This window comes from Fulvia fulva, chromosome 4 (genome assembly GCF_020509005.1).
Source record: "Fulvia fulva chromosome 4, complete sequence".
In the NCBI taxonomy this organism is placed as follows: domain Eukaryota; kingdom Fungi; phylum Ascomycota; class Dothideomycetes; order Mycosphaerellales; family Mycosphaerellaceae; genus Fulvia; species Fulvia fulva.
In genome coordinates, this window is record NC_063015.1 from 4764045 (window position 1) to 4785048 (window position 21004).

Here is a 21004-nt window from a genome sequence, read left to right on the forward strand (position 1 = left end):
GTTGCCAGGAATCCAGCACGGACGTAGCTGGAAGCTGCAGTGAACGTGTCGTACAATCTTGATATTCTGAAGCAGCGTAGAGTACAATGTCCGCTTTCCGAGGGCTCATCTATCATCTAGTAAGCAATACAGAACATACTGCCAACTTTACGATTGGGTGGCCGTCAACTCTGCCTTGCAGTCGACGGCACCTGCTGGGAGCGTCGCAACCTTGTCCTTGTACAGCTCCTCTGCTTGTTGCCAGACACGGACGTTCTTCCAGTCATTCAGTTGCAGCAAGCTGGGCAGAAGTGCGCTGCTGAATGCCTCTGATGCCTCTCGTGGCAGCAGCGAAGGCAGATGATCAATGCTGATGACGCTCAACGGGAGGTCGTTCGCCTCTGCTGGGAGCTTGACTGGTACTGTCGGCTTGTCGAAAGTAGTGTTGATGTCGTACACCGGAATTGGGTTGTGTGGGTTGGTGGTGTCGCAGGACACATCGCAGACAACAGTCAGCTTGCGGTTGGGTGATGAGAGCGACTTGGCGTCGATGAACGGCGGGATCTTGGCGGAAAGGTAGATGCAGTTGACGAAGACGTCGGACTCGATGATCTCCTGGTATGGACCTGGCTTGGCGCTGGTCTCTGGAATATCCCATTTCTGTTGCACGTCAGCAAAGTTCGAATGTGGACCTGTCAAGGACTGTAGCTCACAATGATATCTTCGACACCAGCCTTGACGCAGAGATCGACGGCACCACGACCGCAACGACCCAGAGCACCAATGACGAGGACTCTCGGGAGGCGGCCACCCTTGGCCTTGCCAGCTTCGATCGCCTTCTTGACGTTGTCAATGAGGAGACCCTCGTTCTCGTATGGGGTAACACCTGGAAGCGGGCTGTCCTTGCCATTGACCAGCTGATGTGACCAAGTCAAGAGGGCCAGAGCGGCTCCAGCGAATCCGGCGTGCTGCTTGATGTCAGCTCATGCTCAGCAGTGCATATATAGTGATCATACATAGCCGAATGCCGCCACACGTCGGCCTTGCTCGTCTTCGAGGAATTCTAGATCGAGGAGAGTGCCATGGCCGCGTGGGAAACGACCGAGGACTCTCTCCCAGCCACGTTGACCTTTGTAGCCTTCACATTGTTAGTGATCTGACAATGTTGCAATGTAAGATGCCAGCGACTCACAATGCGCGAACTGCACATGCTATTGAGGTTGTTAGCTCAGCTGTAGTGCGCTCAACGTGTTGGACTCACGATATGCTTCAATGGAAAGTCCTCCTCGGGCAACTCCTTCAAGCCAACAATGATGTGCTCCTTTGGTACTTCAGTCCAGCTTTCCGATGGCACAAGGGTTGCACCAGTGCCCTCGTATTCGCTGTCGTCGAAAATGCTCAAAGGGGATCTTTCGACGTTGACAGTATATCCTGCTTCGACGAGCTTCTTCGCGACTGTCGGTGTGATTGCCGTACGATGCTCAAGCGGCTTGGTCTCCGCGCGGACGTGCAAGACTGTTCCAGACATGTCGTGAATGTACCTTGAAAAATATTGCAGGATTCAGGAACAGACTTTGAAGTCCAGTGCCTTTCATGTTGACGCCAGCAGGAGTCACTCAGAATTCTTGACACCGCCGCCCGCGACGTTGGCAGCCCGGATATGGTATAGCGTCGACGGAGCTCGGCTAGATCCGCGACAGTCAAACTCAATTCGACTGCGCCTTCCTTACCAACGACCAAACCCACAATTTGTTGTCCCTCGTTCTTATTGTGCTCTCGTCGGGCGGGCGGTTCTCGTTGTCCGTGCTGGTAGAGCCGCGAGGTCATATTCGATGATGGAGTGGCCGGCAGCTCCTGCCTACAGGCGCGTTGCAACGACGACAAGAGAAAGTGCGCAATGCTTTTCAATCTTGATCGACAACACGAGGGCAGGTGACAAGGTTGATTCCCGCCGAGCGCTTTCATTTACTGATGAAGCGTAGGTCGTTGGTTCAATACGCTGGCATGTAGCCGAGTAGCGAAGTGCGATTGCTATAGTCGAGGGTATAGCGCGTCGACGTGTGTTAGATCTACGGATGTATGTTACTTGAACAGCTCTCTGGGAGTGAATTCAACAAATATAGCGGCGGCAACATACTTTGTCACCAGGGCTTGGTGACCGTACTTAGTGGCAGTACTCAGTGACAGTACTTAGTGACAGTACTTAGTGATTCGTGAAGGGCTCTGCCGCTAAGGACAACCACCAACCCGTGCGTACGATACCTCAGCATCGCCGAAGTGTCTGCAAGCCGCACCACAGTAGTCTATACAAGAAGCCAACCAGTATACGACACATGGACAACCTTCACATCCGATTTCCATCCTCCACCTCCGATTCCCACATCCAATCCATCAACCATCTCAGTAGCCAACGTCAACGCTTGACACTCATTGACAACGCCACCCGTGATACTCCATCTGACCTCCTCCATCTCCAGCGCAGCCACACCCTCCGGCCCAGTAACAACAAAGACCTTCGGCGCCCCACCCTCCACATCACACCAAGCTAACTGCATCATATTTCCCTCCGTATCAGCCGCCACATACACAGCTCCACCTCCAATGTTGAGCGGCGTCAACGTTACAATCCTGCTGCCTCTGGGAATATAAGGGTCGTCGACAAGGCGTAAACGGGATGCGTTGTACGATGCGATGCTGGCGGGAAAGTATACGAATGATCTCGAGGCGTAGTCGCTCGTGATCACTCCGTCGCCGCTGGCTGAAGAGAAGAGGAGGGATGTTTGCGGGTTCTCGGAGGAGATGTTGGTGTGGGCTGCAAGATTCAGGTTACCGGAGGTTGTAGCCATGAGCATGATAGAGCGAGTGGTGTCTGACAGGGATGTCCACGTTGTATCGACAGAAGAGTCGAGGATAGCGGCAGTGCTGTTAGACGAGGGGTTGTTTGCGGACGCGGCGAGTTGGATGCTTGCGTTTTGTGAGGCTGCGATGGTATCGTTGACCGAGGGAAGCACGAAAGTAGAGGAGCCTGAGGAGGTAGAGTTCGTGATGTCCTGAACTTGAAATGCTGCTTCAGCTGCTGCTATAGCGTCGGTATCGTAGGCGGCGTTGCCATAGTCAACGGATTTGTCGGCAATGCCTGTGAGATCATCTGAGGTGAATGTGCTTCCAGCTTCGATAGCAACTGATGTGGTGGATGCAAAAGTTTCGTCTTGCCGCTTAGCTATAGCGTTTGTCAGACGTCGGATGGAGTGCACGACAATATTAACTGCCTGTTTGTACAGCGTCGACTGCTTCAGGTAACAATTGTCTCCAACACGTCCGGGCACGAACGAAGAGGCTTGACATGCATTGCCAAAGGCAACACAGGCATCAACGCATTGCTGGAAGGTAGTGACCCGGCGAATAGTATCGCCTCTCGATCCTGGATTGTAGTCCGTGTCGCATTGTATCTGGTATGTCGAGCCATCAGCTCCAGTATAAGTCTTCAGGTTGTCCGCTGGGCATGAAGCACTTCGGAGCACAGCTGGAGCAGTAGTTGTTGATGAGGTGCGCGACGAGGTCATGGTAGTGGTGCAGGCAGCTCCGGCCGGTACTTCGATCAAATTGAATCGGACATTGTCCAGATAGTATGTATTACTGGCGCTCGAAACGCAGGTAAAGTAGATGTCGAAACGTCCCGTTGCCTTTGTGGCTGTGAAGACAGGCGCAGTATTGTCGTACCAAGTCCCGACAGCCTGTGCCGTGTTGCCATCGTAGAGCGACCAGATGTAGGTGCCGTCCAGAAACCCGTTGAGGTAGCAGGCGTTCGATTATCGAGCATACTTGAAGGTCATGGATAGGCTGTACCTTGCTCCTGGAACCATGGTGATGTTCTGTGAGAGCACAACGTTACTATAAGGGCTGTTGGCGTTGCGATTAATGTTGACCTGAATACCATTTACGCTCTGGTAACCAGTGGTAAAGCTCCAGGTGTTGCCAGGGTCCAGAGTGGGTACCCATGGCGCTATCGTAGGCGACGGCATTGTATCTGCAAAGCCGCCGTTCAATAAGATAGGTACACAGGGCGTGTTGGTGTACTGAGAGGGAGAAATCAGGGCTAGAGGTGGGAGCAGCATTGAAGTGGTCGAAGGTCCAATAGTCCTACGGGTAGACACCGGCGGTGGCGTCTGTGCTGGCTTCGCTCCAAGGCACCCTTTTGCAAGCGTAGGACCGAGCCATTGGCCCAGTAGGAGCGTGTTGCCAGGGTACACTGCTTCTATCCTGTTCTTGAGGTCGATCCACCACTCAATGCCGTTGCAGTTGCCATCGTTGATCGTCACTCCAGATGAGTCGATGCTTAGGGCGTATGATGCCGTAAAGTCGATAGAAGGTGTGTCGACAAGGCCAGCAGACAGCGTGAATTTGCCACCAAGCAGACTGACGCCAACTGTGATACCGATGGGCATGACAAGCTCCGCAGTGGCAGTTAGCTTGCCCATGGCATTGAACACTCGCTCGACGCGAGGAGTCCAACCCTTCGATCTTGACTTTGATTTGTCGATAAAGTTGATAGTCTGCTCAAATCCATCGAGGTAGTACTGGAATCCAGCTATCGCTTGACCTTGCGCTTCGATGCGGAGTGTCGCAGCAACGTCCAATATCACCATTGGTCCGACTGTGATAATGGCTGGTATGGAGAATCCAGGTACCCCGACTTCAAGCAATCTTTTCCGCTCGATCTCCCGTTCGTAGACAGCCAGGAACTCGACTCCAAGCTCGACACCAGCGCGTAGATTGCCAGCCAAGCTCACCTGCGCGTCTTGGACTCCAGACAGGAGCTGAACTGTGATCGATCCAGAGACGGTGAAAGAGCCGTCTACTCCGCACCTGACGCAATAGACGCGGATGCCAGGTTCAGGCTCCTCTTCTTGGCCAGTAATATCGTTGATTGATGGCAAGAGACCATTCTTTCCCCACAGATCAGAAATGGTCTGCTTGTTCTCCTCTTCTTCGCCGCCACACTCTTCGCCACACTCAAATATCAAGTATGCCGGACCCCAAGGGGACTCATCGTCATCGCCAGCGCTGATACCAATCGGTAAGGTGAAGTCCACTCCGGCGGTAGTCGGCTGATTCGTGAGAAGAGTGACGGCTTTGGTGGCCACGTTGACAACATTGTTGACCGATTCGGCTGCAGCTTTGACGACTGTGCCCACGATGGGGATGTTTTGGTCAAATCGACTGCTGCCTGCGTAACTGTTTTCACGGTATTGACCACTGTCGAGGCGACCGACTTGGCCCAGCCCCAAAACCGCTTTTGGTGCTGGAGACTCCGTCTCGAGTATGATGAGCTGCCAGCTAAATCAGCTGCAGTCAAATCGGTGCCTGGCGCAAATTGCTGAACCTGCGAGCCATTATCATTCGAGAAGTCATAGTACCCATACTGGAGGTCCAGGCGTATGTCGAAATCACTGCCGCATGTAGCCGCGGGTACTCCGTCAACAGTGGAGGTTGGGAAGTTGCCGCAGCTGTCCACGGTGTTTGTGATTGTAACAGTCTAGTCCCTTTTAGCATGGTCTTGAAGCTTGGAGATGACTTTTGACTCACCTGTGGAGGTATGACAGTCGTGTAAGTGCTTGCAGATATCGTGGACACTACCACAACTTCGGTGGAATAAGTCGAGACACTGGTGATGGTCATAGGATCTGGCGTCTGCACAGATATCATGGTTGTTGTGGAGACAGAAGTGGTTGTGAACTCTACCTGCGTAGGTACGAAGCTCGTTTCGATGAATGTCGTGGGTTGTAGAACGGTGGTCGAATAGGTGGATGTGTACACGGTTGTTACATCAGAGGTTGCAGTAGCTATGGCAGGTTAGCAAGATACTGGCTCGTGGCAAGGGGTGCCTACTAGTTGATGTGACAGTGCTCGTGAATTCGACAGTCGTAGATACTGTAGTTGGCTGCAGTACGATACTGGTCTGTATCAAAGTCGCGCCCTCAGTCATGGTAGCTGGCTAAATTAGCTTCACGGCTTCATTGTCTCGGATCGCATCGAACTTACTGGTCTGCAAAACCGTGGTCGGGATCTCGATCGTTGTCGATTGCACCAGAGTCGTAGAGATCGTTGTTGGCTGCATTACAGTTGTGGTCAGTGTGAGGATTTCGCCTGCTGACATAGTAGCTGACAAGCATTAGCACAAGCTTCGCCTTCTTTCGGTGCACGACACCTACTAGTCTGTGTTGACACTGTTGGGACCTGTACTGTCGTCGTTTGCGTGAGCACTTCACCTAGTGGCAGAGTAGCTAAGTAGAGTTAGCAAAGGTATCGGCTAAGGGAGCGTGGCACATACTTGTTTCTGTGATGACTGTGGGAACTTGCAGAGTGGTCGTTTGAGTAACCACCTGCACGCTCGAAAAAGTGGCTACAGGCTGTTAGCATTGACTTCAAGCTCTTAGGTTTCATTACTGACTAGTTTCTGTCAAAATCGTGGGCATCTGAATATTGGTAGGCTCAGTGTACGTGGTCACGATTGTGGTTGGCTGCAGTGATACGATTGTCTGCGTGACTGGGCCATCGGAGGCCATAGTAGCTAACGCTGGTCAGTATCGTTTCAAGTACATGTCCGGAGTGAACACCCACTGGTCTCTCTGATCGTGATCGGTACTTGAATAGTCGTCGGCTGTACCAAAGAATTGACGATGGTCGAATAGTACGTCAACGGGTCACCAGCGGACACAGTGCTAGTAGCCAGGATCGTCGTGGGAGACTGCACAACAGTAGTCATAATGCTCGGTGTCATTAGGGTCAAGGTCGATTGCGTAGACACAACTTGCGTGACAGTCATCACAGACGTATAGGTGAATGTGTCTGGAGGCGGAGTTCGCACGATGATGGTGCTGCTCTCCGATATCGATGGAATTGTCACGAAAGTTGGCTGGGCGCTCGAGAGCTCTTCAACCGTAATAAAGGTTGAAGCAGGTATGACACTCACGAGCGCAGTCGTGCTGGAGGTCGCGCTCGTTCAATTTGAGCCGCCTACACTGCCCGATATAGATGATGGGGCCGGCGTATTGGCTTCGTTCGCGTAGCTGCCCCATTGAATGCCGAGATCGTCGACGGCGCCGTCGAGGTCCAAATCGCTTCCGTAGCAAACGACAACGAGATCGGCGTCATCGTAGTGTACTTTATTGACTATGAAGTAGTCGCGCTGTGCCCCGGAGCTCTCTTGCGCAGTCGTAGCCAGGACGAAGGGAGTGATAAGATCACGCGGCACCAAGCTGGCTTCTGGGAGGTTCCAAGATTGTTTGACATACTCGTATGCGCCGGGTGAATTGAAGCGTATGCTGAGCTCGCTCTCTGACCAGTCCACGCGTGAGATATATGCCGAGTGCTCGAGGATGACAGTCGGGAAACTGAAGGTTGCATTCAGCTGGACCATGAGCCGCGAGCAGGAGGCTATAAGGCGATAAGTTAGCTAGGATTGCCTGAGGTGCTGAATGGAGACATACCCAAGTCATTGGCAGCGCAATAGTACATGATACCATTGTTCCCCGGGTTCAGGATCTCAAGATCTCCTCCATTCGACGAGGGTGGTGGACCAGGAACAAGAGTTGGGCCGCCGTTGGCAATGGTTGTTGCCGTCCCGCCTTGGGTATTCCACAACGATGCTGAGGTGGATCCGTCTCTCGTCTGCGTACTGAGACTGGCAGTGCTCCTTGTACCCCTCGAGGAACAAGCTCGGTTCGTTTCTGTGATAGTGATTAATGTCTGACTAGCCGCGAGGATATGCAGAGAGAGCTGCAACAGCAGCCCAAAGACAGCCATGTCTGCTAAGCACTGAATGGGAGACGTATATGCCGTCTCTCCACAGGTGTCTCACCCAACATCTTAAGCATCAATTTGCCGGATGTCTTGTTGTGACGCCAAGCATGCATTCTTCAAAGGCGCGTTTGAAGCGCACGCGTTGTATATGCCAAGTCATTCTTCGCAAGTAGGACTGATCAGCGACGAACGGATTCGCAGGATCCCTGTGTAGGGGGCTGCATTGCATGGCGCGGAGGCTGGACTGGAATGCGACATCGGCGATACGAGATGGTATAAAGAAAACTATGGCGTACAGATAGCATTGTATCGTTTCGCATTTGATGAAGTGCAAGTTGACTGGATGTTATCCATGGATGATGTTCAAGCGAAGAGGAAAGTGCAGTCGTGTCGGAAGCTCGCGTCGAGTCGCGTCGTTCCTACAAAATCATGTAAGCAATTTTTGCAGGGCAGGAAGGATGCCGACGAGGAACGAGAAAGAGACATTCATCGAAGGGGCTGGGGGACATCTCTCATTTCTGTCATTCACGTGTGGCTCTATACTCTCGCGATCGTGCCAGTAGCGGCGAGCAGGTGCACATCGAAGACGCGACATCGTCCCTCGTCATCTTCGCACCGGCCGTTCCTCTACTCGCCCTGCTCATCGCCAATCTTCTCCAACTTGCCCATCTCCCGCTTCGCACCGCTCTCGCCGAACAATCGCACACGATCTATGCGTGTCTTCTCTCCGTCACCCTCGCCGTCTGCCACGAATACCGTCAAACTGCTGATGTTCTGGAACTTGACGAACCGTAGCTCCACCTTGGCCGTTTGTGTCTTCGCATCCCACTGGTCTTCCTTGATCTCGACAGTCTGGGTCGCGGGCGTATCGTCTGCCTCGTCGAACCCGAGCACATGGCTGCGGTTGCTGTAGAGGTGCAATGTCTTTGGTCGCATGACATCGTCATCGTCGGCAGGCGGTATCGATGTAATGTGTAAGCTGTGGAGCTTGAGTGTGCCTTGAAATGGGATGTAGAGCATGAGCTGCTCATCTGTGTCCGATTCAATCCAATCCTTCTTGCCTTCCGCGCTCTTGCCCTTTGCGTTTAGTGATGATGGCTGCTCTGGGGCGAAGATGGTGCGCTTGTCTCCTACTTCTCCATCCAGGTTCAGGAAATCCAGACCCTTGATCTCGACCTCTTCCGTGACTTCCGGATAGCCTCTTGGTGCTGCTGCGCCAGTCCACTTCCCAGCACTACTCGATCCCTCGCCAGCATCTGCACCTCCTTCGTCTGCTCGCCCTGCCTCTTCCGCCAGCTGCTTCACGGCAGCATCCAACCCCTTTGGATCTGCACCTCGCACGCGCTTGACTTCTCGCTGCGCCTTGAAAATGACGAATGTGGGCATCGCGGAGATATTGTATGTTCGGGCAATGTCTTTCTGTTCATCGGCGTTGATCTTGGTGAAGGTGATTTGGCCGGGGCGCGAGAGCTGGCTACTGAGAGCCTCATAGACGGGCGCAATGGCTGTGCATGGTCCACACCAGTCTGCGTAGAAGTCGGCGACCTACACGAGAATGTTGGTGATTTGTGATCAGTATCGCATCGACATACTTACAACAATGCGAGACGAGGACAAGATGCTGGAGAAGTGGGTGGGAGAATCGACGTGGACGGTCTTCGACATGGTGGCGATCGTCTGTGGTGGTGAAGCGGTCGCCTCTGTAGCTGAAGGAGTGTGGTCAGGTGGGATGCCGATGTCGAAGTGCTCTGTTTGGGTGTGGTGGGGCAAACGCAGGCACGTTTCAGATGAGGTGAATCGAATCGCGGGGACTGCACCACCAAGCAACAAGCCTCTACTATCTCCTACTACTGACAGCAGAGCCTCAAGTCAGAAACAACGTCAACTAGCTGCCGCCTGATGTAGTGCGATGTGAGTGAATGCTTCGAGAACATCTGTCTACATGTATCACATGAAAGTGCCATGAGCCACCTCCGACTCGCGGGCCTGCAACTGACCAAGACCGAACGCCTCATCGTTGTCGTGCTCTCCTACGTCTTCGCCGCACCACTCATCTGGTCACACGGACGAGCACCAGTGCGATACTTCCTGGCCACCGCCGACGAACGAGCGCAAGCACGAAGGCAGCTTGAACAGCATCGAAACGATAGAAGGGGAAGAGGAGCTGCGCGTGGATAGTGGTGCATCTCGAAGATAGCAGCACCTTCCGAGCGGCCAGTATGGCGTCGCACGTGTTCGTGGTGGACTCTGGCCTCAAGCGGACACAGATCAAGGTCGCGCCGGGCAAATATTTGAGGGAGGTGCTGGAAGAGGCCTGTAAGAGCAGGAAACTAGATCCAGAGTCGTATACGCTGAAGACGCAGAGCAATAAGGTGAGCAGCAACGTATCATCAGTACCTCAGCAGATACCATTCTGTTCGAGATGCACAATGCATGACGCGCTCTGGCTAATCACATACTAGGCAGTGGACCTGTCACAACCCTTCCGACTTTCAGGCCTGTCAGCAGGTGCCAAGCTACAGCTCGTTCAAGCAAGCAAATCCGTGGGAGTAGTGAATGTGGCTCTGCAGCTACCAGAAAGCGAAGGAGCTGGGCGCGTGTCAGACAAATTCCCCAGCACGACAAGCTTGTGGCTGGTGTTACGGAAGTACGAGGATGGCGTGGCAGGTCAACTATCGCGGAAGTTGAATCTCACACAACGCGCGATACCTTCGAACCAATCATCAGGGGCTGGACGACTGGAGTATGAGCAGCCGGTCATGAATGTGATGGGCAGGAATTTGGAGACTTTCGCAGATCTTCAGAAGACGCTCGGACAGCTCGGGTTTAACAGCGGCAGTGTGCTCTTGCGGCTGGAGTTCAGAAATAGCGGACAACCTCTGGAAGAGGCAATCAAGGAGATTGGAGAGCATTTCACCGGCGCGCCACCGATCGATGATGCTCCCCCAAGTTACGCAAGCGCTACGGCAGTGAATGATAGCGGTACCGAAGCGTCAGCACCGGAGAAGGATGTATCCATGGAGGAGGCCCCTCAGCACGACGCGCCTTCACAGCCCATCGAAACACCACCACAGCTTTCAGACATGCCCGAACAACCGACAGCTCCGCCAGCGAAGACGCTAAATGGAATCTCAGTGTATCGCCCGCCTAGCTCGAGCACACCAGCAGCCGCTATGCAACCGGACGACCCATCGACCTTCGAACCCAGTATAGCACACGCGAAAGCGCATCAAGCCGCACTTGAACGTGCCGGTCGAAACACCCGTTTGCTCTCCGACAAAGAGCTTGAAGAGCAAGAACAAGCGCGCCAAGCAACTATCGCGCTAATACAACAGGTGACCGTGCGCGTCAAGTACCCCGACCAGAGCATGATAGAAACGACATGCTACGCATCAGAGAGTGCCTCAGACCTCTATGCTAAAGTTGGGCAGACACTTTCGCAAGCAAGCGAGCCATTTGAGCTTCGCTTCCTAGGCGCGAAAGGGTTCCAGACTATTCCCAACGACTCAGCAGTGCGCCTGGTACGAGATCTTGGTTTCAAGGGTCGGATGATGGTCACGTTGGTATGGTCGACTAATGCCTCCGCGAAGGCGCGTCAAGGTTCTAGTCTGAAGGAGGACTACCGTAGCAGAGCACAGGATCTTAAAGTGGAGTTACAGACGCAGCAAGCGCAGGGTGAGGAGAACCACAAGGCTGTCATGGCGAAGAAGGATAAGCCAGAACCGGGTAGCAGTAAGAGCAAGCTCGATGTGGAGAGCAAGATGAAGAAGTTCCTTGGCTTTGGGAAGAAGTGAGCGGGCTTAACTTAGGCATAGCGATGGTGCTGGGATTGATATTGCAGTAGCGATATGGCGCGCATGCTACCAGATAGCTCATGATGGTCATGAGATGCATGAATTGCGCACGCAGCCCTTGTGGCATCTGGGCTGGCGTTCTATGAAACGATAGCTTGTCAAGCTGCTGGGCCGTCGATGCAGCTCATCAGTCATCACTTCTACCTCGAAGCATGAAGTCTGTTCCACAAAACGGCACCTCCAAAATCGACATTGCTAACGTTGTCGACGGCGCGAACTTGATAGAAATGCACATGCGAAAACCCTGGATCTGGCAGAAGGCATCGTACTAGCAGTCTCCGTCACCTCATGGCAACTCCGCGACAGTCCAGACTACTCGAACCTCGCCGTCCATATGTCCTGGCCCGCGATTTTGGCTTTGTGCCTTATAACGCATCGTACTTGCTTCTCGTCGATAGTAAATCGCCCATCGCTCGTTTGAGTGACAATGCCTGCAATATCTACCCTTTCCCAGGATGGCGTTTGTCCTTGATACGGAATGACTAGTGCTTGTGCAGCATCGGGCTGGGATGAGATCTTGATGTGGTCTTGAAAGAGACGCAGCAGTCGATCGTATTCTTCTCGGGTATAGTCGTGGGTATCGTAGCCGGAGCGGCGGGCTGCGTTGCGGTCCTTGGCTGTCTCCCCGTACGAGTCTACTTCCTCGTCGTCACTGTCCTCAAAATCGTCTTCTGCTGCAGATACTTCCTGCTGAAAGAGTACCTCACGACAGGCCGGGCAAGTGTTTTTGAGTTTGGAACGTTCAGTGATGCAATGCCAGCAGAAATTGTGGTGGCAGGATGTTTGACTCACCGTGAGGATCTTTATGCTTGTTAGCTCTGGGACGCGTGGATGATTTTATAGATACTGACTGACATCGAAGCAGACATTGCTCTGTCCGATGAACGTTGGTGCTGTTGTTACCTGCCAGATCCAGTCGTTTCTCGTTGTCAGGGCTATGATGGAGTCGTGCTAATAATTTATCAGGATGAAGCACGGGTGAGCACGAAGGCAGGACGGTAGGGTCATCGATCTACTGCTTGCTAGGATCACGATGTTTGCTAATGACTCCAGATGGAAGATTCGCGAGTAAACCTTTTGCAAATCTCAGTCTCGCGCAATGCAGTGTCTCCGATCTCCGTGTACGGTTTCCCTAACGCTCTACGGCATCCAAAGTTCCCATCTCATGCTTTCGCCAACAGCTGCCAGGTCTTCTAGTCGAGATATTGAGAGCATGAAGGGAAAGGGAGGATTTGGGTTTGCGGTAAAGCTTGTCTCACCTGCATTGTAGATCTCGAGTGAATGAGTACGTCACAGACACTTTCTTGCCTGACTATGGAGCGGGTTCTCGAGACGTTCTAATAGGGCTAACGTCACCACCAGTCCGTATCCTCCTTCTGTTTCTTTCCGCTTGCGCCAGCTCCTTGAATCACCTCATACTTCCTGTCGCCCAGGCTACTCGATCGTCGCCGACCACACTGTCCCAAATTCGATGCCAGTAAGACGTCTCATCAAGAATCGCAAAGACCTCACCCAGAAGGGGCTGTCTGGGGTACACATCATAAGCTGGCGAATGCCGACTGTCCTCTCATCTCCGTCCTCCACCGAGATACGTAGGACAGTCGCTTGATAAGGATCAGTGGCAGTAGCGAAGTGGTCTTGGAAGATCTGAAGCATCCGTTCGTACGCCTCTTCTGGGTAGTTGAAAGTTCCGAAGCCGTGTCGGATCAGTTCGTCTCGTTCGGCGGCTGCGTTTCTATCTTCTCCGTCTATCACATCGTCTTCATCGTCGTCGGAGTCCTCGAGCTCTTTCTGACACAGCTCCGCGCGGCAGCAAGGGCAGGTATTACTAGTTTCGAGCCACGTCTTGAGGCACTCGGCGCAGAAGTTGTGGCGGCATGGGGTGATGATGGAAGTGTTGAAGTTCCGTTCATTCTGTCAGCTTCAAGACCATAGCGCATGATGTTGACCGTGTCAACTTACCTCGTAGCAGATCGAGCAATCGCCAACAGCCTCTATGCTTGGTGACAGAGATGCGATAAATTCGTCCTTGTCTGGTAGGGAGGCCATCACTGTGACCGGAGTGTCAAGTTGTAGCTTCGAGAGACTGTCGAGGCGTAGCGAAAGGTTGGAAAGAGAAGGTGGTCTACTTGTATCTACTTGCATTCACTTCGTCTGGAGGTGTTTGTTATTATGCCGCAAAGAGCCTACCATTCACAAGTCACGATGAAGCCGAGCGCTTGCGAACAGTCGATCGAACAGCAGGTCACTTGGTAACCACAAGAAAGATCATGAAGCGGCCACCAGAGTCCCAGCTCGCAAGTCTGCCATTCATTTCCACCTGCCGGGCGCCATCCATTGACTCCTGCAAAATGGCTGAATGCCAGGCTTCCATTATATCGCATACCATATTCACCCCCTATCGAATCACCGCCGTCCACTCCTTGTCAGCACTAACTCTAGCACGATGCCTTGGTGTTAACTGCACCAGCATCTTTTGTAAGTGGGACATCCCGCAGATCTCATGGATGACACTACCAACATCAACCACTCGGCTGAAATAGCGTTGTGAGACAAATGGTAGTACTAGATGTTTCCAGCAAGCTAGCGAGGTGATGACATTGGCTATCGCGTTAGCCTTCCTAGAAGACAGGTGTTCGGACCGTGACAGTTGACACTCTGTTGATCGACCCCTGACAAAATGCTGCGATGCAAGTAAGCAAGCAGGTCGTGAAGCGTTCCGTCGAGAGAACGTTCGTAACTTCACTTCACAAAACCATCATACCATCTGCATCGCCATACCCCATAACAGCAAAAAGAGCACACCACCCCTTACCACACCTCCCCTCGAACTCGCAATCTCTACACCAGCAAAAGGAGAAGACCAAAGTCGTAAGACTTCAGAAGAAGAGGAAACGCTCACAACACCGTAACGGACTTATGATTGCCAGTAATACGCAACTCAGTCAAGTTATTCCATTGAGCCACGCACACGCCGATGTAGGGCTTGCGCCACAGAATACGTTTGTCGCTGCTTCTTGATGTGAGCACACTTCTATAATCAGTATATTTCACTTCATCTACATGCCGAGATTATGCCGGAGTGAAGTGCACAAGGCTCTTTCGTCGCCGCCGCTCACAGATCGGATTTGTGCTCCTCGTTCTCCGAACTTCTCAAAGCATGGAGCAAGATTTTCTGATATCCTTCCACGGCGTCGTATAGGTCGTCAACTTTAAGTTTCTCGTCCGCGCTATGCGCTACGAAGATGGTACCGGGGCCATAGAGGTATCGCTTCTGGTCTTTGACGGCTTTTTCAAGCCATGGGATGTCGGTACCGTAGTTGACTGTGATGATCTCGAAGCCGGGAACATCGGCATCAATGTCAATAGGACCGTAGCCTTTGCCGCTGAAGTCAATATCAATGATGTCTTCCGGCTTCAGATCGTCTTCCAGGAAGTCCCGTACGGCGTGATGAACAGCTTTCGTCACGCCGTCTTCAATGGCCTTCGGCGTACCTGCTGCAATGCGAACAGTTATTTCGGCCTTTGCCGATTCGGCAATGACGTTTCCAGCCACGCCGCCTTCAATGCGTCCGAGGTTGAAGGTTGTGCTGCCGTACTTCTTGCTCTTCGGCAGGCGGTCGCCGAGGGAGATGATGGGTTCCAGAGCTCTGACCAGTACTTCGTTGGCGCTTCGTCCTAACCATGGGTATCCACTGTGACCGGCTTTGCCTTTGGCTGTGAAGGTGATTTGCATGGTGCCCTTGTGGCCAGATACGAGCTTTCCTTCCGTGGGCTCGCCAAAGATGACGGTCTTTGGGTGCAGGTCGAGATCGTTGGCGGCACGCATGCCCGCTCCACCGACTTCTTCGCCTACCACAAAGAGAAGTGCAACATCATCAGGGCTAAGCTGGCCAGATTCGATGAGGCGGTTGACAGCAATGACCTGGGTGGCGACGCTTCCTTTGGCGTCAACGGAGCCACGGCCGAAGATGGTGTCGTCAGTCTTGTTGTAGTAGTATGGAAGGAAGGGAGGGACCTAGTCAAAAGCTTAGCAAGATGTGCAACGAATGTATGAATGTAAAGACATACCGTATCAATGTGACTGCTGACTAGGATCTCAGCATCCCTCGTCTTTCCTGGCCATGCAAGGACATTGAATCGTTCCGGCTCTTTCGAGATATGCTGCTTTTCTACCGTGTAGCCTTGCAGCTTCAAGCTAAAGGCGAGCCATTCGCCTACTTCCTTCTCATTCCCCGAAATCGACTCAATCCGTACAAGCGTTTTGTGGAACTCGAGAAGCTCAGTCTCGGATGTCAACTTCTTGCTAGAAGCAATCTCAACATCGGTATCGAATGGCTCCTGGGGCAAGATGGAAGCTGTACATAGCGGCGATGCGACCAGCGCAACGAGCCATCCAACAAGCTTCATGGTGTAGAGATCAGGTGAAACAGTCAGATCCAAGTGAATGGGAAGAGATTCAGGAACGGGTGAGGTCAAGCTGCAAGGTACCAGGCTACCAGCACATCTGTGGGTCGGCCCGGTCAATGTTTCATGTTTCAGCCAATGACATGCCAATTCCGCGTTCAATGTTGATATGCGGCATGCCCACATGCCCAAACACTAGCGATCCCTGCTCCCACAACGACAGGAACGACAGGACTCGGACGACGGCACGGGCACGTCTAGACTGCGCAGACGGGCGTTGTGTACATGTACCAACACTCCACTGCCTCTCGCTGTTGCTGCGATGCCGTGTGGTCAGAGGTAGTTTGCTCCAGAGAAACCGCTTGGGCCGCTCTTTCATCTCGTGTCTCGTGTCTGCAGCACATGCGCCTCTATGCGCTCCTGCCTTTGATTACCCATTCTCCCAGGCACGCCGCGACACGCGACAGCAACGACGTCAAGACACGATTTGCTGGGACGGCTGCATAATAGACCACTTCGCCAACACCACCCTCGCCTACCGTGCAACCCCACCCGCGACACCGCGACATGGCCGACGCACTCAGCGCAGATCCCGAGGCATTGTACACCAAGCAGGCGTGCATAGGAGGAGGCAGTTTCGGCAAAGTCTACAAAGGTGTGGACAAGCGGACAGGCCAGTCGGTGGCCATCAAGATCATCGACGTGGAGAATGCCGACGACGAGGTGGACGACATCATACAGGAGATCTCCATCCTGTCAGGCCTCCATTCTCCCTACGTCACCAAGTACTACGGATCATATCTGAAAGGCTCCGACCTATGGATCATCATGGAATGGTGTCAGGGAGGGAGCTGCGCGGATATGTTGAAACCTGGTGTTATACCCGAGGACTACATCTCCATCATAATCAAGGAACTGCTGCTGGGCTTGGAGTACCTACACAATGATGGGAAGCTACACAGAGACATCAAGGCTGCGAACATACTCCTGGGGGCTACGGGACAGGTCAAGCTTGCCGACTTTGGTGTCTCTGGACAGCTCACCGCCACCATGACCAAGAAGAACACATTCGTCGGCACACCCTTCTGGATGGCACCCGAGGTGATAAAGCAGTCTGGCTACGACCATAAAGCGGACATCTGGTCGTTGGGCATCACTGCGCTCGAGCTGGCTCTGGGCGAACCTCCCTACAGCGACATACATCCCATGAAGGTCTTGTTCCTCATCCCAAAGAACCCAGCACCACTACTCGAGGGCAACTTCAGCAAGGACTTCAAGGATTTTGTGTTCCGGTGCCTTCGGAAAGAGCCACGAGAAAGACCGAGCGCAAGGGAATTGCTGAAACATCCATGGATACGGCGAGCCAAGCGCAATGCATATCTCACAGAGCTGATCGAACGTCACGAGCGATGGCAGGCAACACACCGAGGCGATGAAGAGGACGATGAGCACGACTACAGAGATGATGACAAGGCTCGCGACACTGATGAGGAGGATCTGTGGGATTTTGGAACTGTGAGGCCGGCTGCACGACGAGCTCAGCCGGGTCCTGGCCTGAGAGTTATGAACGAATCAGGTATGAACTCGAGGAGCTCACACGTCCCAGCGTCTCAGTCGAATCGCTTCGGAATGGACAAGGAGAACGGTGCTGGCGGTGAGGAGAATGTACCGCGTGACACTGTTCGAGGAGGAGGAAGTTCGATGTTGCCTCCGCCACTTCCAAAGACTCCTTCACCGACCAAGAGGAACGCTCCACTGCCCTCACCGGGCATTGCTACAAAGACTCCCTTACCAGCATCACCTGTGAGGAAATCAGTAGCAGCTCAGACTCCACCACAGACACCACGGCCGGATGAGGTCGCGCCTTCACCAAAACCGCCTGCAACACCACAGACACCACGCCTGCTCAACGATGACTTCCTCCAACAGTCAATAGCGAGCGACATGTCACAGTACTTGAAAGGCCTGTCGATCAAGGATGGCCCTCTCGCGGCACCGAACCTGCAAGCGGCCGCTTCGCTACCCGCACCAACGCGGATGCCTCCTCCACAACCGCAGCAGGCAAGCGTGGCACCCACGCATATACCTTCCCAGGCAAATCAGTCTCGGAACGACCTATTCCAAAAGCCCTTACCAAACTTCTCGCCGCCGACGTCGAACGTCCCCGATCAGCTCGCACAAGCTGCCCCTTCTCAGCAGAAAGAGCCAAGATCCTCCCTCGACTCAGCCCTCTCCGATCGATCCCTCCTCGCACACGAACAGCCGCACCCGCAGCAGCCGTACCAGGAATCCGAGGAACAACCCATCACAGCCCTGACATCGGTGGTAACACCCGCGTTGGAAGCTGCATTACATCGACGCAACTACCAGCTTTCCTTACTTCAGAAGCAGCAAAGTCGTGCTGGCGAGGAAAACGAGATGTCTGCGGAAGATTTACAGTTCAAACGCCAAGCCCACGAGCAGATTCGGAAGTGCTTGGGGAAGGTTTCGAGGCTGTTCAAGGAGATTGATCATTGGGATAATGTTGCGCCCGTGGGGATGGGAGATGGGGTGGAGGGGTTGCTGGAGGGGTTTTTGGAGGAGGTGCTTTGTAGGGTTGAGGCGGAGGATGCATAGTTATCTTGCTATGAAGTGGGGTGGAAAGGTGTGTTGTGGTGGACGGGACTTTTGAAGTTGAAGATGAGGATGAAGTGATGGGTTGCATGTTGTGATGACTTGAACGCTTTTTCTTTGTGGGATTCTTTTGTGCACGGCGTTCTGAGCGGATGGAAGGAGAATGGGAAGGGATCAAGCCCCTACCTACAGTATAGTAGGACTTACAGACCTCTCACCAACCGAGAAGGCATTCGAAAAGTAAGAGTTGTCGTCGCTGAGGACAGCCGGTATCCGCGCACTTTCATCACCTTGAAGGAACGGAAATCTCTCGAAGGTAATCTGTGGCGACTCTTCCAAGTGTAGATATACAGCTCCTGTGGCCTCGATCCTGGTGACGTTGGCACTGCTGACGAGATTGATGATGGAGAGCATATAAGCAGCACTCCTCCGGGGTTTCTGCCAAAGAGGTCCTCATCAAATGAACATGAATGGAAGGTCAACAGACGTCTGCCGGTCATCGTATGCTGCTATAACAGACTCTTCTGGCACGCACGCGCTTGAAACTTTGTCTGACAGCAAACAGGCATGACAAAGGTGATGCTGCGATATATGCCGTCCAGCTGCTGGCTTTTGCAGCGCCTTTGCCACCATCGTCGACATCAAGAGCCAATATGGCGACCAGGAGCACCACTCAGCCGCGGACACACTGGCTATACTGGCCACTCGAAGATGTCGTCGCTCTCAAATATCCGAATCAAGTCGACAACGGCAGCATCAAGACTTTTTGTCTCAAATTATGCATCTTCCCTAATAGCGACATCTTGCTCTTCAAGCCGCACGGGAGTGACCAACACGTAATTCCCGTGCGTGATATAGCCGCCGCAAGCCCGGGCTTGCGAGACCACGGCGTTAACAGCATCATCGAGGAAATGCTGCAGGCTCAGATTCAGGACGACGAGCTTCCTGACTTACAGTATCTGGACCTCGCCGGCAGCGAGCCACTTGTTGAGCTTCAGTCCTCCTTCAACGGCTATGACAAGTCTGTAGTCATGGACAGAGCCGTGCTCACAATACTGCTATCCTCATCAAGCTCGTCGGTACGTGCTGACTCCGGCATCAACGGTGCCACATATGCATCAGTAACAAACACTTCCTTCAAGCCCGACGGAGCCCTAACCCAAGCTGTCGCGGACGAAGAGGGCTTGGAGAAGGCCATTGTCAAGCGCCAGCATTACATCGACCAACAGCAGCGTTGGCTCACCGCCGATGCCTATCTTACGACTCTGCACGACTTCTGCTTCAATACGATCTTCGTCGCATGCTACCTTCGATCACGTGCAACAGGTCTCGAGTCGTGTACCTGGGGCTGCCTCCTCAGAAGGAAGACAAATGGTCCTGGCCACGGGCTGTACATCATGCCTGCCACGGTGGCGGAGGCACACGCCGTCAATCAGGGCGTCAACGGACCAGCAGAGATCCAGCATCGGGTTCGCCCCTCGGACGTAAACCTTACGCGGTACGAAGTCCTGGGAGCTTTCAATATCAATGGTGGCCTGCGGATGCACGGTGGGCGTCAGGAGTATGCTCGCATTCTGGTAAGCCAGACTGGCAGGATGCATCTAAGGTGGCTGCCCAGAAGTGGCAATAAGGATATGAGGATCTTGTCGGCGGCGGGCGTGCCTTGGCCGTAGTGGGACAAGGAGGCATCGACAGGCGTGGAGGGGCGACAGAGATGCCAGTCTCGGTACACAGACCACATGTCCCGACCTCAGATACGGCTAGACTAGCCGGGGTGGGGGAGTAGATTGTGAGACATGCCGAAATACATCTATCTTGCGGCAACCACTTTAAACTTACTGTTCTGCATCTCAACGACATCAAACTCATCAAGATGCGCATCTTTCAGGTACACATCACGCCGTCGCATACATGAGTAGCATTCAGCTGGAATGCTGAGGCCCAAATCAATATGCAAACAGAAGGTGGAGATGCTCGGGCTTGACCTTGTGTAACATTGCTGACGTTTCGCCTATATCTACCATACTGTCGAGTATGTCTCTAGCCGCTCGTGATGCTGCGTATCACCATTGATGCTGGCCCTTCAAAGGTCACCTTGACGACCCACTGCGTCTCCATCACGATCCTCAACTGACAAACCCAACACCGAAGTTCATGCACATCTCGAATCTTCCGAAATATCATCGCGTCCAGCTAAACCCAGCCATCTGGAGAGGCGACCTCTACCATTGCAGCTGACCATGCCAGAAGCAAGCAGACTGCACGCAACCTCTTGCATGCTTGCACCTTGCGAACCAGCCGTTCCTTGGCCTGCAATTCCTGGGCTGTCTTGACTGACCCTTAGAAGT

General features: G+C 53.3%; 11 protein-coding genes across 11 annotated transcripts; 3 read left to right on the top strand and 8 right to left on the bottom strand.

Annotated features, from left to right (window-relative positions):
- Nucleotides 1-147: 147 nt before the first annotated feature.
- Nucleotides 148-1507, bottom strand: CLAFUR5_05047 (Saccharopine dehydrogenase [NAD(+), L-lysine-forming]; the record flags this gene model as incomplete). The annotated part of the gene is made up of 5 exons (XM_047904195.1): nt 148-639; nt 693-947; nt 996-1117; nt 1172-1190; nt 1241-1507. 5 exons carry the CDS (start codon nt 1505-1507, stop codon nt 148-150), a joined length of 1155 nt encoding a protein of 384 aa, XP_047760156.1.
- Nucleotides 1508-2282: 775 nt separating this feature from the next.
- On the bottom strand, nt 2283-3542 carry CLAFUR5_05048 (uncharacterized protein; the record flags this gene model as incomplete). The annotated part of the gene is made up of 1 exon (XM_047904196.1): nt 2283-3542. The coding sequence occupies one exon, from the start codon at nt 3540-3542 to the stop codon at nt 2283-2285; it is 1260 nt and encodes a 419-aa protein (XP_047760159.1).
- Nucleotides 3543-3788: 246 nt separating this feature from the next.
- CLAFUR5_05049 (uncharacterized protein) lies at nt 3789-6805 on the bottom strand (the record flags this gene model as incomplete). The annotated part of the gene is made up of 9 exons (XM_047904197.1): nt 3789-5214; nt 5253-5515; nt 5566-5822; nt 5869-5970; nt 6022-6141; nt 6192-6263; nt 6311-6382; nt 6431-6550; nt 6601-6805. The coding sequence occupies 9 exons, from the start codon at nt 6803-6805 to the stop codon at nt 3789-3791; spliced, it is 2637 nt and encodes an 878-aa protein (XP_047760158.1).
- Nucleotides 6806-6982: 177 nt separating this feature from the next.
- On the bottom strand, nt 6983-7785 carry CLAFUR5_05050 (uncharacterized protein; the record flags this gene model as incomplete). Its single annotated transcript, XM_047904198.1, has 2 exons — nt 6983-7416; nt 7470-7785. The coding sequence occupies 2 exons, from the start codon at nt 7783-7785 to the stop codon at nt 6983-6985; spliced, it is 750 nt and encodes a 249-aa protein (XP_047760925.1).
- Nucleotides 7786-8409: 624 nt separating this feature from the next.
- On the bottom strand, nt 8410-9447 carry CLAFUR5_05051 (Thioredoxin-like protein 1; the record flags this gene model as incomplete). Its single annotated transcript, XM_047904199.1, has 2 exons — nt 8410-9327; nt 9379-9447. 2 exons carry the CDS (start codon nt 9445-9447, stop codon nt 8410-8412), a joined length of 987 nt encoding a protein of 328 aa, XP_047760926.1.
- Nucleotides 9448-10001: 554 nt separating this feature from the next.
- CLAFUR5_05052 (uncharacterized protein) lies at nt 10002-11576 on the top strand (the record flags this gene model as incomplete). Its single annotated transcript, XM_047904200.1, has 2 exons — nt 10002-10154; nt 10245-11576. 2 exons carry the CDS (start codon nt 10002-10004, stop codon nt 11574-11576), a joined length of 1485 nt encoding a protein of 494 aa, XP_047760923.1.
- Nucleotides 11577-11948: 372 nt separating this feature from the next.
- Nucleotides 11949-13685, bottom strand: CLAFUR5_05053 (uncharacterized protein; the record flags this gene model as incomplete). Its single annotated transcript, XM_047904201.1, has 4 exons — nt 11949-12437; nt 12492-12587; nt 13188-13550; nt 13599-13685. 4 exons carry the CDS (start codon nt 13683-13685, stop codon nt 11949-11951), a joined length of 1035 nt encoding a protein of 344 aa, XP_047760924.1.
- A 1066-nt stretch (nt 13686-14751) lies between these two features.
- CLAFUR5_05054 (putative carboxypeptidase) lies at nt 14752-16046 on the bottom strand (the record flags this gene model as incomplete). The annotated part of the gene is made up of 2 exons (XM_047904202.1): nt 14752-15654; nt 15708-16046. The coding sequence occupies 2 exons, from the start codon at nt 16044-16046 to the stop codon at nt 14752-14754; spliced, it is 1242 nt and encodes a 413-aa protein (XP_047760929.1).
- A 564-nt stretch (nt 16047-16610) lies between these two features.
- On the top strand, nt 16611-18659 carry CLAFUR5_05055 (Serine/threonine-protein kinase svkA; the record flags this gene model as incomplete). Its single annotated transcript, XM_047904203.1, has 1 exon — nt 16611-18659. One exon carries the CDS (start codon nt 16611-16613, stop codon nt 18657-18659), a length of 2049 nt encoding a protein of 682 aa, XP_047760930.1.
- A 171-nt stretch (nt 18660-18830) lies between these two features.
- CLAFUR5_05056 (uncharacterized protein) lies at nt 18831-19070 on the bottom strand (the record flags this gene model as incomplete). Its single annotated transcript, XM_047904204.1, has 2 exons — nt 18831-18842; nt 18864-19070. The coding sequence occupies 2 exons, from the start codon at nt 19068-19070 to the stop codon at nt 18831-18833; spliced, it is 219 nt and encodes a 72-aa protein (XP_047760927.1).
- Nucleotides 19071-19309: 239 nt separating this feature from the next.
- Nucleotides 19310-20329, top strand: CLAFUR5_05057 (uncharacterized protein; the record flags this gene model as incomplete). The annotated part of the gene is made up of 1 exon (XM_047904205.1): nt 19310-20329. One exon carries the CDS (start codon nt 19310-19312, stop codon nt 20327-20329), a length of 1020 nt encoding a protein of 339 aa, XP_047760928.1.
- Nucleotides 20330-21004: the final 675 nt, after the last annotated feature.